The following is a 12,071-nucleotide window of genomic DNA, read 5'->3' on the forward strand; positions in this document are numbered from 1 at the left end:
CGCAGCGCCTATGCCCGCAGCACCGTGGCCCAGCTGGCGCCCTGGCCCGCTCAACGCTGCTCGGCCTTCATCACCGCACGAGCCGTCCGCTCTCCCGCTGCAACCTGGCCCCGCTTGTCAGCCGCCCGCCCTCCCGTCGTCTCCCTTTCCTTTCTTCTTCCCCGTTCTTTCCTTCCTCACCGCCAATGGCGCACGCCCGTATGGAAATCCACCGCGTCGATGCTCCTACAAGGCAAGCCGCCCGCGCCCATTTGGCAAGCAGCCAATCAGCCCCGCTCCCCTTCCATCCACGCAGCACCCTAGGCCTATAAAGCCCCCAACCAAGCGCCTCCCTTTCTCCTTTCTCCGTTCGCCTCTCTAGCCACCACTGTCGTCGTCGACCTCGCCTCTGGAGCCTGTCCCGGACACTGCGCTCTGTTTCCATCAACTCGCGGTGAGCTCCTCGTCCTTCCTCTGCCCTCCAATTGTCGAATCACGCACCGGAATGCCGTAGCACCGAACACCCGACCCATCGACCATGGCGCCGCCATGGGCTCAGTACCTCGATGCGTACTCCGCCACCGTTTTGTGCTCCGTTGAGTCCGCGGGGTCATGTTCTATGCGTCAGTGGGTTTGGAATCGATCGGGGTGCACCAAAACATCGTACCGATGTTTGCCGCCGTGCTCGCCTCGCCACCGGCCATGGCAGGCTCACTGGCGGTGTTGTGCAGTGGCGGGGAAACACTCCATTGCACCAGCACCGTTAGATCAAGCGTGGACGGCCCCGATTTGATCATACCGTTTCGGTCAGTAGTCGGTCCACCACGGACTCGTGGACGTGGTCCACGGCGCCAGCGCACCGCGTCCACCGAACGCATGGCACACCGCGCCAACCAGCGGCTGCCGCGTGGCGCACGGTCAGCCGACGCGGTCAACCCCCCGAGTCAGCCGCGCTCTTTTGCAGAAAAGCCCTCCTATTTTTGTAGAATCAACCCGCAGTCCGATTTAGTTCAAAATAATTACAAATCCATCCTGATTTTATTCACTTTAGACCCTGTATTTTCTAGAATTAGTGTGCCCAGTCCAAAATACATTTAAATTCAGATTTTTAGTTGTTTTAATTCAAATTTGAGTTCAAATATTTACAGGAATGCCACTGGATCTTATTTTATGCGTAACTTTTGCGTTTTAAGTCTGAATTGACCCGTTCAAATTGCGTTAGGATCGTATTTATGTTTTCTACGTGTTTATACAACTGTTAGGCATGTTTTCAACACTTGAAATTTATGAGTAGATTTAATCTATTATTTAATTAAAGTAAAACTTGTTTAAACCATAACTTATTCATTCTAACTCCGAGATAGTCCATTCAAGTTGCGTTTGTTTTGTAACGATGAGATCTACGTATTAGTAATGATGTTTACTATATTACTATTTCATAAAAATCATAGTTTAAATCATATCTTGATTAAAGATTATGCAACTAGGTTTTATACATAAAATATGATTTGTTTTACTTTTGTTTTATAATTTAAATCTAAGATTGACTTGATTCAATCCATATTGTTTATAAAATATCTTTTGTATATGAATTCATATAGTTAACATAAACGAAGCCTATAGTTTCTTTTCCACGTATTAAGCAAATCTCTCGGTAGTTGTAACTTTTCAACCGTAGCTTTGATTAGCGTGCTTCTCACGACTGTGTGTTCGTAGCGATATGTAGAATCGTGTTTCAATCTCTTTTACTTATTTTTCTATGATTGGTGTTCTGTTCTGATATAGATGCAACTGTATGCTATGCATGTATGTGTATGGATGTTTGTGTGGTATTCTACGATTGTCCAGTTGGTAAGATACACGTGGTGATCCAAGAAGAAGAAGAAAGACATCAAAGAATAAAGCTTACCGAAGGATCAGTGTGTAAGGCAAGTATAGCATGGGATTGTCCTTGTTACCTATTCACATTTAAACACTTAATTCATATTGCATGTGTCTACCTTGTTGCCAAATAGGATATCCTAGATATTTGATATCTTGTTCCTTGAAACCTTTGGGATATTGCATTGGCTAGTTTTTGCTAGTGCTTAATCAAAACCATGATCTTGTAACTTGACTAATGATATATGCAATAAACATTAAAACGTGACTTTTTAGTAACATGGACACAGGGGGCTAGAGTGTTTATATGCTTCAGATTCCTCTCCCTAAGGACTTATCTGTAAGCGATCATCCGGGACTTACAGTACAGCTGTGAGGGCCATATGGCTCTGGCTTTAGCTCAGTATGAGGATCTTTTCTAGCTTGTTAGTGGTTACCTTTGAGGCGCGGGGTATGTTTCCTTTGCTACTGGGAAGTGTGTACCGTGCTGCAATGCCCACGCTTGCCACTCCTAGAGATGGGCCACATACGCCTAGCGGCCCTAACATGTTAGACGAATTCTTTGAAAGGCTTCATAGTGAACCCTGCCGACCTTCCTTGGAAGTGGGTCAAGAGAATAGCTACCTCAGGCGAAAGGGTAAATCACAACTCACAGTGAACGTATACAAACTCTGTAGAGTATAAAAACTATTATAACAGCCGTGCTCACGGATACGAGCGGCCTTGGACCCTTATGGAATAGAGATGATCACTAATGGATGATGATGTTAATAATTAATCGTTTATGCTATACATTATTCATGTTTACTTGATCATGAGTTTATGGGCTTATGGATAAACTTGTTGCCAACCAATTGCTAAAATTATGATAAACAAAGGCTAATCGCAGTAAACCAGTGTCAGCCCTTTTAAGCCTCATGAACCCCATGATATAATTGTTAAGTACGATATGTACTTACACTTGCTTTATTTTCTATACATTGGATAAAAATCCCAGATGGGTACCAGATTGCTGGTTTTGGAGGAGTTAGGCTTGTGGTCAACCAGTCAGTCGTCCCTGTGAATTTGGAGTCTTCGCCAGAAGATCAGAGTCAACTTTCCGCTGTCTTTATTCTGAGGTTATTTTCTTTTACTAATACGTTATGTAATAAATATTGTCTTTTGATATTACCATGATTTGTGGCTGTATGTGAGATTTGACTTCCTGGGCTCATATATAGTGTGTATCTGGTTTTGTCTTTAAAACCGAGTGCTACATAGTTGAATTCAATTCTTGACGTTAGATCCTATTTTGATGACTAATCTACCTCGATCCTGATCGTACATGGCGGGTGCTTGAAGTCATGTTCTGTTAAGAGATAGATTCATTGGCCGCTAGTATCCGGTATGACCCCACTATCAATGCTGCATTAGACGACTCGATCTGTTGATAGCATGTTAGATTGGACATTGTTGGTTGATAGATCTATCTATTAAGAAGAGCATGGCGTCAGCCACCCGTTATGTCTCCATCGGCTATTTAGCCGATGGCCTGAGCTTTCACGCGTATGGCATGCTTTCATGATTTCTTTGCAATATAAGTAGATCTATCGACCGCTGGTCTTTGATCTAGGGTCCTACTGTCAATGGTGCATTAGATGACTCGACCTGTTGATGGTACAATAGATAGAGTCTAGTTGTTTGTAGATTTATTTATATCCAACAGATGAGTTATCGTATGCCGTACGACGCGACCACTGGAATTGGCTATCTTAGCCGATACCCTTTTTATTGAGGATGTACTGGCTGTTTACATGCTTTTACTTGTTTTTTGTCTTGGTTAAAAGCTAGTATGTCTATCACATGTATGCTTACACGCCTATCCTTACATCTTTCACATATTTTCATGATCATCGGCTAAGTTAGGTCCATGCAACTGAGTAAATTATAATTGCCAATATGCTTATTTTGCTTATCATGCATCGTGAATATTCTGGATATCGACTCTCTAGTCGATAGCCTTATTTTATCGGCTACTTGGCTGCATATTTGGAACTGTCTAGACAAACACCAGCATGTTTTACCTTAAATTATTGATCAATTTTCTCTCCTTGTCAATTGCAAGATCAATTTGACTGGCAAGCCCTCGGTCACGACCGTCCAGTCCTGTGTCCGCATTAAGCCCGGAGAGAGCTCGAGATCCGCTCCGCTTAGTTTCTCTCGGTTTGCTGCGTATCGGTGGCTCCCCGTCGCTTTTTGCCATCGACACTTTTATAATAAACTTATTTAGATATACAAATGTTAGTATTATTTTCTACTTCCTCGGTCCCTAAAAAAGAGTCGCTATGTGAATCATGCTGGTTAAACTTTCTTAACTTTGACTAGGTTTGTAGAAAATATGTGCAACATTTATATCTTCAATAAGTTTATTATGAAAGTATATTCAACGATCTACCTAATGGTACTAACTATTGTATCATAAATATTAATATTTTATTAAATATATTTAGTCAAAATCAAAAGTTGTTGACTTTTTAGGATGCGAGAATGACTCTTTTTTAGAGATGGAGAGAGTTTTCTAGTAAAACTAAAAAAAGTTTGACTTCTTAAGAAACGAAATGTGTATTTATTTTGTGACTGGGGGAGTAACGAGCTTTTCTTCGCACAACCGATGGAGAACCGCGTGCAATCTAGAGCAGTTGCCGCCTACTGACATCTTCAGTACTACTTCAGTAGTACTTTTCAGCGAACGAACAGTATTTTTCTCTCACAACAAATCCGCATTAGCGTCGTGGGGTCGAAACCACAGCAAGCATGTTGTTCGAATCGGTGTCAGCGTACAGGGTCTTCGGTGGCTCGGGTGGACTCAGGAACACAAGAATCACACAGAGAAGACGTAACTGTTTATCCTGGTTCGGGCCAATTTGGTCCCTATGTCCAGCAGCTAGTGATCCTTATACTCAAGAGCACCCAAAATCTGAGGGGGGTGGAGTTACAACAGAGTGTAAAGGAAGAAGATTTTGTAGGGGTTAGCTTGGTGCTAATCCTAAGGTTGCCTCGCCGTTGGTGGAGTCTCCACCTCGTCAAAGAGGTAGGAGACGGCGGGATTTGGTGGAGGAGGGGCTCTCGATGCCCCTCTCCGAGTTGCCTTGCTCTCAGAGCAGAGCGGAGGCGGATGGAATGGAATAGAGTATCTGGTGATCGAACTAGGATCCTCTCCCCTCTAGATCTGACCTTATCTCTTATATAACGAGATAGGTCAGGTACAAGGTGGTGTGAGGGTTCTAGTCTATGGTCTACATGCGCCGGAGTTCAAGAGGGGGCTAGCAGCGGTGCGCCATGGACCGTCGAGGTGTCTTGGAGCCAAAGAAGCCTGTGCGTCGTCCGATTGCTCTATTCTGACACTCTATGTGTCAGAGGGTGTCGTTTTGGACCGGCGTCCCCCGAATGAGACCTTCTGGAGTCTTCTTGGTGGCGAAGGAGGTCGGCTCTAGGTGCTGACGTGCGGGCCCGAAAGCCCCCAGAGGCCGTGGGAAGCTTTGTCTTCTTGTGTCACGCCCCGGTCATGACCCTATCGGAGGAGCAGTTGGCAGGGGCATGCCTAGGGAGCGGCGCCAGGGAGCCCCCGAGCATCAGTAACCTAGGGCTTGTCTTCTTGTATCCGGACCTTGGCTAGCATCGTTAGCCAGGTAGGAGCTAAGGGCCGGGCCCGGAGGTATCGTAGATCGGGAGCCCAAGGCTCGGGGAAGCCCCGAGCCCTAGGCGGAAGCTTCGGTCGAGTCAGGCTCGGCCGGGTCTCTTTGTCAGAGAGTGCGCGCGAGCGTGCCCGATGGGCATAGCCCCGGGCGATCCTGAAGGGGTCGGTCGGGGGGTCTTCTTCGTTCGAAAACCATTGGACCTGAGGCTTAATATACCTGTATGTTATAATCTCGTCAATTTGCATCAGCAACAGCCAAATTTCAGCGAAGGTCTAACAGAAGGTGCAAAGGACGTACCCATTTTGGGTGGGACGCTATGGGAAACCCAAATAAGGGTCGCGCTGCGCTCAAACCGCTGTTGCTGTGTCTTTTATGTTCGCTGTTGGAAAAGAGAACTGTTAGGTTCGTGACCGCTTGCCATAGCGTGACCCAAATCGCGTGATGAGAGCAGAGTCCAACACAGAGATCCAACTATTGTACCACGCCAAGCAACTTTTTTCTGTTGCCGAGTTGACATATCAAGCGACCTGCGTGCGAGCTGTGCTGTGTGCTCGAGCGTGGGGGCGTAGGTCAGATGGCTCTTGCGAGGAGCAAAGCCTGGCACTGCCGGCGCAACAATTACCGATGGGAGGCGCTGCCGGGCATGGCCATGCGTGGTGACCTGACACCTCCAGGTTTGCCGGCCTGCAGTCCGCACTTCCGCAGGCGCAGCAGCAAGCCGACCGCTCCATTTCGCTCCTTTTCCTGTTGTTTGACAGAGGAGGATTTACTGCAAGGCGGCAAGGCCTTCTGGTCAGTCCCCTTTCGGCTCGTCACTTTAACGGGCCGGCAAAGCTAGCCTGTCGCACAATTGCTGCCATGAGCCCGGCACCCACCGGCCCGGCAGACGAGAATATTCGGGCGCACGAGAGAGAGGTCTGCCCAGCTTGTGCGTGGCCAAGGGAAGATCCCCTCGGAATCGGCATCCTACGCTCCCATTTCTTGGCGTCTCCCGGCGCGGCGCGGCGCGACGCGAATGCCTATTTATCGGCCTCCTTGCCGGCCGATCGGGCGCGCGGCCACCAAGGCAGCGACGACCGGCGGCGAGGTGGGCGGAGACCACGCTCGGCAAGGTGGGTTTCTTTCTCTCTCGTAGCTAACCGCCTGCGATCTTGCGGTGCGCCTCCCCCTACAATCCTCCTAGCATAGCCCATTAGTAAGTATACTTAGAACAAATGTAGGACCTTTGTTTATCAAAAGGACACAGCTGAACGAGCGTAGTTGTTGCTCAAAGTTAATCATCAACTGCATGACTGCATCTTATCCGCAGGGCTCAAGAGCATAAAGTGGATTGCAGCGTTTCACCACTTTAGACAGGAACAGGATTAGGACAGATGGGAGCCCTGAATGGTAGAAACCCTTCTACCTTCTTGGATAGCCTCTACGGTGTGCAGCTTGGTGGCCGTCCATCGCAGCCGGCACAAAGTGAGGATGAAGCTCTCCGAACCACCGTTGTAGTAGAGTCATCAACCTGTGAACGCCACAAGAGTGGTACAACGCACCAAAGATTGCTGATCCGGTGAGCAAATTCGCAGTAGTTAAACTAGTCAACATAAACAAGTTCACCATTTGGGCACAACCACTGACTGGTGCCTTTTCGCAACTGCAGAAGACTATGGCAACAGGTACCCTCTTGCTTGAAGCCCATCCACTGCACCATTACATGTACGGTAACTTCCATCAGTAGTAAATCTTGCCATCTGCTAATCCAATATAGCGATATCTACCTTCCAGTAAAACTTTCTATTTTGAGCAGGTGACAAGCATGCTGGTGAGACTATTGCGAACGTCGTCACCTCTCTGCCCTTCATTGTTCTTGGACTGCAGACTCCAAGGCAAGGCACATCTCGTGATCCCCAGACAAGATGCGTCTATGCTTTGTTTGCTGACAGCTGAGTACAGAAACTCTACTAACAGGCCGGCAACTGATGCTGCAGGAAGAACTTGAACGCCGCTATCTACGCGAATTCCCTGGTTGGGGTGGGAATAGCTTCGAGCTTGTATCATTCTTCCAAAGGAGAAATCCGAAAGTTTCTGGGCTGGGCTGACTACACTATGATTGCTACCACCACACTGGTAAGTCATCATATCCCTGCACTGAGGATAAATACCATTGTTGGACCGTCAGGATTTGAACATCATGGCAACTATGCATTTCATGCAGTGTTTGTCAAGAGCACTTAGTAACGAGAACCCAAGATTACTAATGGCAGCATCAGCATTGCTCCTGCCGTTTCAGCCATTGATGGTTTCAGCTGTCCACACTGGATTGATGGAGGCAAGTAATCCAAATAATCCAATGTATCCTCTAGATTAAAGAGAACACTTCAAGATCCATGGAACATTTAGTTTGAAATCTAACTGTCCTAATAAACACCAGGTTTCCTTTGCAAGAAGAGCATCAATTGAGCCAGAGCTCACGATGGCACATAACCTGCACAAAATGTCATCTCTGCTGGGAGGTGCGCTGTTCATTGCCGATGATTGCTTCCCGGAGACTCCCTATATCCATGCTGCATGGCATCTTGCTGCTGCGATTGGCATTGGCACTTGCAACAAGCTTCTTGAATGACAGTGGAAAGGGTCCTTCACTGCTGCTGATATCAACAACTAGTTGATTTCAGTATTATCACAAAGTTAGAGTGCATACAGTAGCAACTTGTCGACATTTAAAATAGGAAACACCATAGGTCTATATTGGATAGGAGATTGGAAGTTTATCAGATTGATATCAAATACTGTTTTTTTTTTCTTTAGGTGAACTAGGTGCAAGCGGTAGAGTCTTACCGCCTGTGACCGGAAGGTCCCGGGTTCGAGTCGCGGTCTCCTCGCATTACACAAGCGAGGGTAAGGCTTGCCACTGACACCCTTCCCCAGACCCCGCACAGAGCGGGAGCTCTCTGCACTGGGTACGCCCTTTTTTTTTGAACTAGGTAGGTTGGCTTGTGTATGTATTTCTGCTAGGATTTGTGTAGGTTTTTCATCAATGTTGTGACAGTGAGGTGACCTGCAACAACAAGAGTTGTAGTTGGAACTACAATATAATATAACTGTTTCTACCAATTTTACCCTGTAAGTGCTACAAAAGAATGTAAAACAACGGATACGTGTTAACCTGGAAAGGAACAAGAGGGCATTAGTATCACAGGCAATCTGAAGGTGGTGAAGATTTGTTGAAGACTAATCCATTTGCATCTATGCCAGTGCAAAAATGTCAAGACTCAACACCTGACAACCAAATAATTGCAGTTCTACTTCAAGTATGGCGGTTTACAGTATGCAGTCTTTTGAAAGGTTTTTGCTTTTGAGTCACGGATCAACCAGTTGGGCTTGTGCTACCACCATGCTGGACTCATTCTGATTCACCCAGCTTCTGCCCGCAGGTTTCTCAGCATTCAGTGCAGCCACTCTTTCCCTCACCATCCGAGCCTGCTCCCACTGTCCAACGCCAGCATACATGTTGGACAGCAGCACTAGGTGCCCAGCCGCTCGTTCTGGCTGCAGTTCAACTAATCTATCAGTCACTTCAGGTGCGAGCCCAAGGTTGCCCTCCCTTCTACATCCGCTCAGGATTGCACCCCATGCACCCTCGTTTGGCTGGAATGGCATTTTTTCCACAAGCTCAAGTGCTTCATTCAACCGTCTCCAGCGACAGAGCATGTCAACCATGCATCCATAGTGTTGTATCTCTGGATTTATCCCATAAACTCTTTCCATGCTCTCAAAGTACCACCATGCATCATCAATCCTCCCTGCGAGACTGCACGCCCGCAGAACTGCGAGCAGCGTGGCACCATCAGGACGATACTGCATTCTGTGGAACAAGTCCAGTGCCTCCTGGGGGTGACCATGCAATGCAAGACCCGAGATCATAGTTGTCCAAGAAACAGTGCTCCGCCTTGGCATCATCCCAAACAAGCGGCGTGCATCCTCCACAGCACCACACTTCACATACATATGGATGAGAGCATTGTCCAGCAACACTGTCCTCCGCTGCCACCCTTCCAAGTCCACACGCGCATGCACCCACCGCCCAAGCTCCAGGTCACCCAGCTCCGCACAGGCCGTCAGCAAGACAACCATGGTCACTGCGTCATCCTTGACCCGTGCCTTTCTCATCCTCCAGAACAGCTCCACTGCCTCTGCTGCCCTCCCAGCATTCGCGCACCCACCGATCACTGTCGTCCATGCTACCGCGTCCTTCCTGGGCATCTCGCCAAAGAACCGCAGAGCGGCGTCCACATCGCCGCACCGCACGTACGCGGCGAGCATGCAGTTCCACGCGGCCACCGCCCTGGTTGACATTTCGTCGAACACCTTACGGGCGTCCCCGAGCTGGCGGGCAGCCGCGTACACGTCGACGAGGCTGGTCATCACATGGCCACTCTCGCCGGTCGACGCGAGCATCCCGCCCGCGAGGGCGCGGGCGTGCAGGGCGCGGCCGTGGGGGAGCGCCCCGGCCCCCGCGGGGGCGATAGCAGAGAAGAGGGTGGAGAAAGAGAATGCGTTGGGCCGCAGCCCGTGGCAGCCCACGAGGCGGGAGAAGAACGCGAGCAGGGCGCCGGGCGTGGCGCCTGACGCGGCGGCGGCGCGGAGGAGGAGGTTGGCGAGGGTGGGGGACGCCGGGGAGGGGGGTACGGAGAGGAGGAAGAGTGACTCTGCGCGGGGGAGGTCGGCGGCGGCAGCAGCGAGGGAGAGGAGCTTGGCGAGGAGGAAGCGCTTGTGGGTGAAGCCGTTGAGGAGGAGCTGCGCGTGGAGCTGGTCGAGGCCGCGGCGGATGGTAGAAGGGGACGGGGAGCGGCTGAGGTGCTGCGCGACGAGGAAGAGGCGCTGCTGCAGCGCGCGGGAGTATGGAATGTGCCGGGGCAGGTTGAGCGGAAGGAGGGCCCGGCGGCGAGGGCGATCACTCGGCATCTCTCGGCCGGCGGCTTGCTTCGGGCCCGGCCCCCGGGAATGATACGAGTTTCGTAATTTCGTTAGCTGACTAACATCTTTTATTGCAATTGAATGTTTGTCGATCTATCTATAAAATATTTTTATTGGTTATCGCTTGAATTTGTTATTTTTATATAAACGATGGCAGCACTAGCGTTCGGACGACAGGACAGACCTCCACGTCCGATGCCCGCGCCTACTGCAACACCTGCGCCACTCTTCCACGCTTCCCTGGTTCCTGCGCCTGTTGCGCCGCTCTCCTCCATCCACGGCGTCCCAACAGTTACGGCAAATGAGTCAAATTGCAACCTACATAACACCTCGATCTATTTTTAAAACGTCCAAATAAAACAAGTGTAACATACGTACGAAACAACTGAAACATTAGAAACATACGTCTGAAATACATGCAAAAACACATGAAAAACAATTAAAAACATACGTAACATTTAGATAAAACACTTGCAACATATGTGTGAAAACATATGCAACATTCAAATAAGCACACTTACAACATACATCTGGAAAAAAGAACAGATGAAACATTGTGAAGAAACACTTACAACATACATGTACAATCATTCCAACATATGCAACATCTCAATCTACTTTTACAACATCTACATAAAATACTTGAAACATACCTACGAAACACCTAAAAACACTTGAAACATACGATGCAACATGGGGAGCCCGGGGCTGGGCGATTCCAGTCGTCGGGGTCAGGGTCGGCGTCACGCGAGCACCACCATCACTAGCAGCACCGGGCTTGACTCAGCTGGGCGGGCGACGAGCGCGACGGGTGGGAGCGAGCGACGGCACAGTGAAAGGTCCTAAATGGCTAGAGGGGGTAAATAGCCTATAAAAATTCTCTACAAAATCACTAGAGCACAAGGTTAAATGACGAAAAGCAATTTTACTTAAACTTTACGAGGGTTGCAAGACACATATACCAACAATTATAGTTGCTATAATCTCTAGGTTTACACAAAGGCTATGTCACTACTCTCTAAACTAGTGAGCTCTCAAAGACTAACTAAAAATCCTCATTAATCAAACTAACAAGCTCTCAAAGACTAACTACACTAAAGAGCTTGACTAGACAGAAACGTAAACAAAGTAAATACAAGAGAGAGTGTTGGAAGATTATACTGTCGTGGCAAGGGAGATGAACCATCAATGAATATCCAATCAATCACCGGGAGAATACTAATCACAATGGACACAAGATTTTTCTCTCGAGGTTTACGTGCTTGTCGGCACGCTAGTCCCTGTTGTGCCGACGAACACTTGGTGGTTCAGAGGCTATAGGTATCACACACCTAGCCAAAACTTGACACCGCAAGAACCTACCCACAAGTGAGATAACTCAATGAAACGAGCAATCCACCAGAGTTACCTTTCGGCGCTCCACCGGGGAAGGCACAAGACCCCTCATAAATCACCGGGAGATGGCCACGAATAATCATTAACTTGTGCAAATGCTTCTTTACTGCTCCAAGCCGTCTAGGTGTCGGTAAACACCAAGAGTAACAAGAAATCCACAACCACAATAATCTC

The 12,071-nt window shown here is 48.4% G+C and overlaps 2 protein-coding genes across 2 annotated transcripts; one reads left to right on the top strand and one right to left on the bottom strand.

Moving 5' to 3' along the window:
- The first annotated feature begins 6,527 nt into the window (after positions 1 to 6,527).
- LOC136551758 (uncharacterized) lies at positions 6,528 to 8,159 on the top strand. Its single transcript, XM_066543298.1, has 7 exons — positions 6,528 to 6,649; positions 6,847 to 7,095; positions 7,186 to 7,241; positions 7,333 to 7,411; positions 7,514 to 7,652; positions 7,741 to 7,854; positions 7,957 to 8,159. The coding sequence occupies exons 2-7, from the start codon at positions 6,911 to 6,913 to the stop codon at positions 8,146 to 8,148; spliced, it is 765 nt and encodes a 254-aa protein (XP_066399395.1). The 5' UTR covers positions 6,528 to 6,649; positions 6,847 to 6,910; the 3' UTR covers positions 8,149 to 8,159.
- A 726-nt stretch (positions 8,160 to 8,885) lies between these two features.
- On the bottom strand, positions 8,886 to 10,543 carry LOC136551757 (pentatricopeptide repeat-containing protein At2g20540-like). Its single transcript, XM_066543297.1, has one exon. The coding sequence runs from the start codon at positions 10,488 to 10,490 to the stop codon at positions 8,886 to 8,888; it is 1,605 nt and encodes a 534-aa protein (XP_066399394.1). The 5' UTR covers positions 10,491 to 10,543.
- Between the last annotated feature and the right edge of the window lie 1,528 nt (positions 10,544 to 12,071).

Source organism: Miscanthus floridulus, chromosome 4 (genome assembly GCF_019320115.1).
Source record: "Miscanthus floridulus cultivar M001 chromosome 4, ASM1932011v1, whole genome shotgun sequence".
In the NCBI taxonomy this organism is placed as follows: Eukaryota; Viridiplantae; Streptophyta; class Magnoliopsida; order Poales; family Poaceae; genus Miscanthus; species Miscanthus floridulus.

Bases quoted from the DNA above. Each gene is read 5' to 3' on its own strand.
- LOC136551758 (XM_066543298.1), top strand. From the start codon at position 6,911: ATGGGAGCCCTGAATGGTAGAAACCCTTCTACCTTCTTGGATAGCCTC. The intron at 7,242-7,332 runs GTACGGTAACTT...TATTTTGAGCAG, and splicing joins CATCCACTGCACCATTACAT to GTGACAAGCATGCTGGTGAG. The intron at 7,855-7,956 runs GCAAGTAATCCA...AATAAACACCAG, and splicing joins TCCACACTGGATTGATGGAG to GTTTCCTTTGCAAGAAGAGC.
- LOC136551757 (XM_066543297.1), bottom strand. From the start codon at position 10,490: ATGCCGAGTGATCGCCCTCGCCGCCGGGCCCTCCTTCCGCTCAACCTG.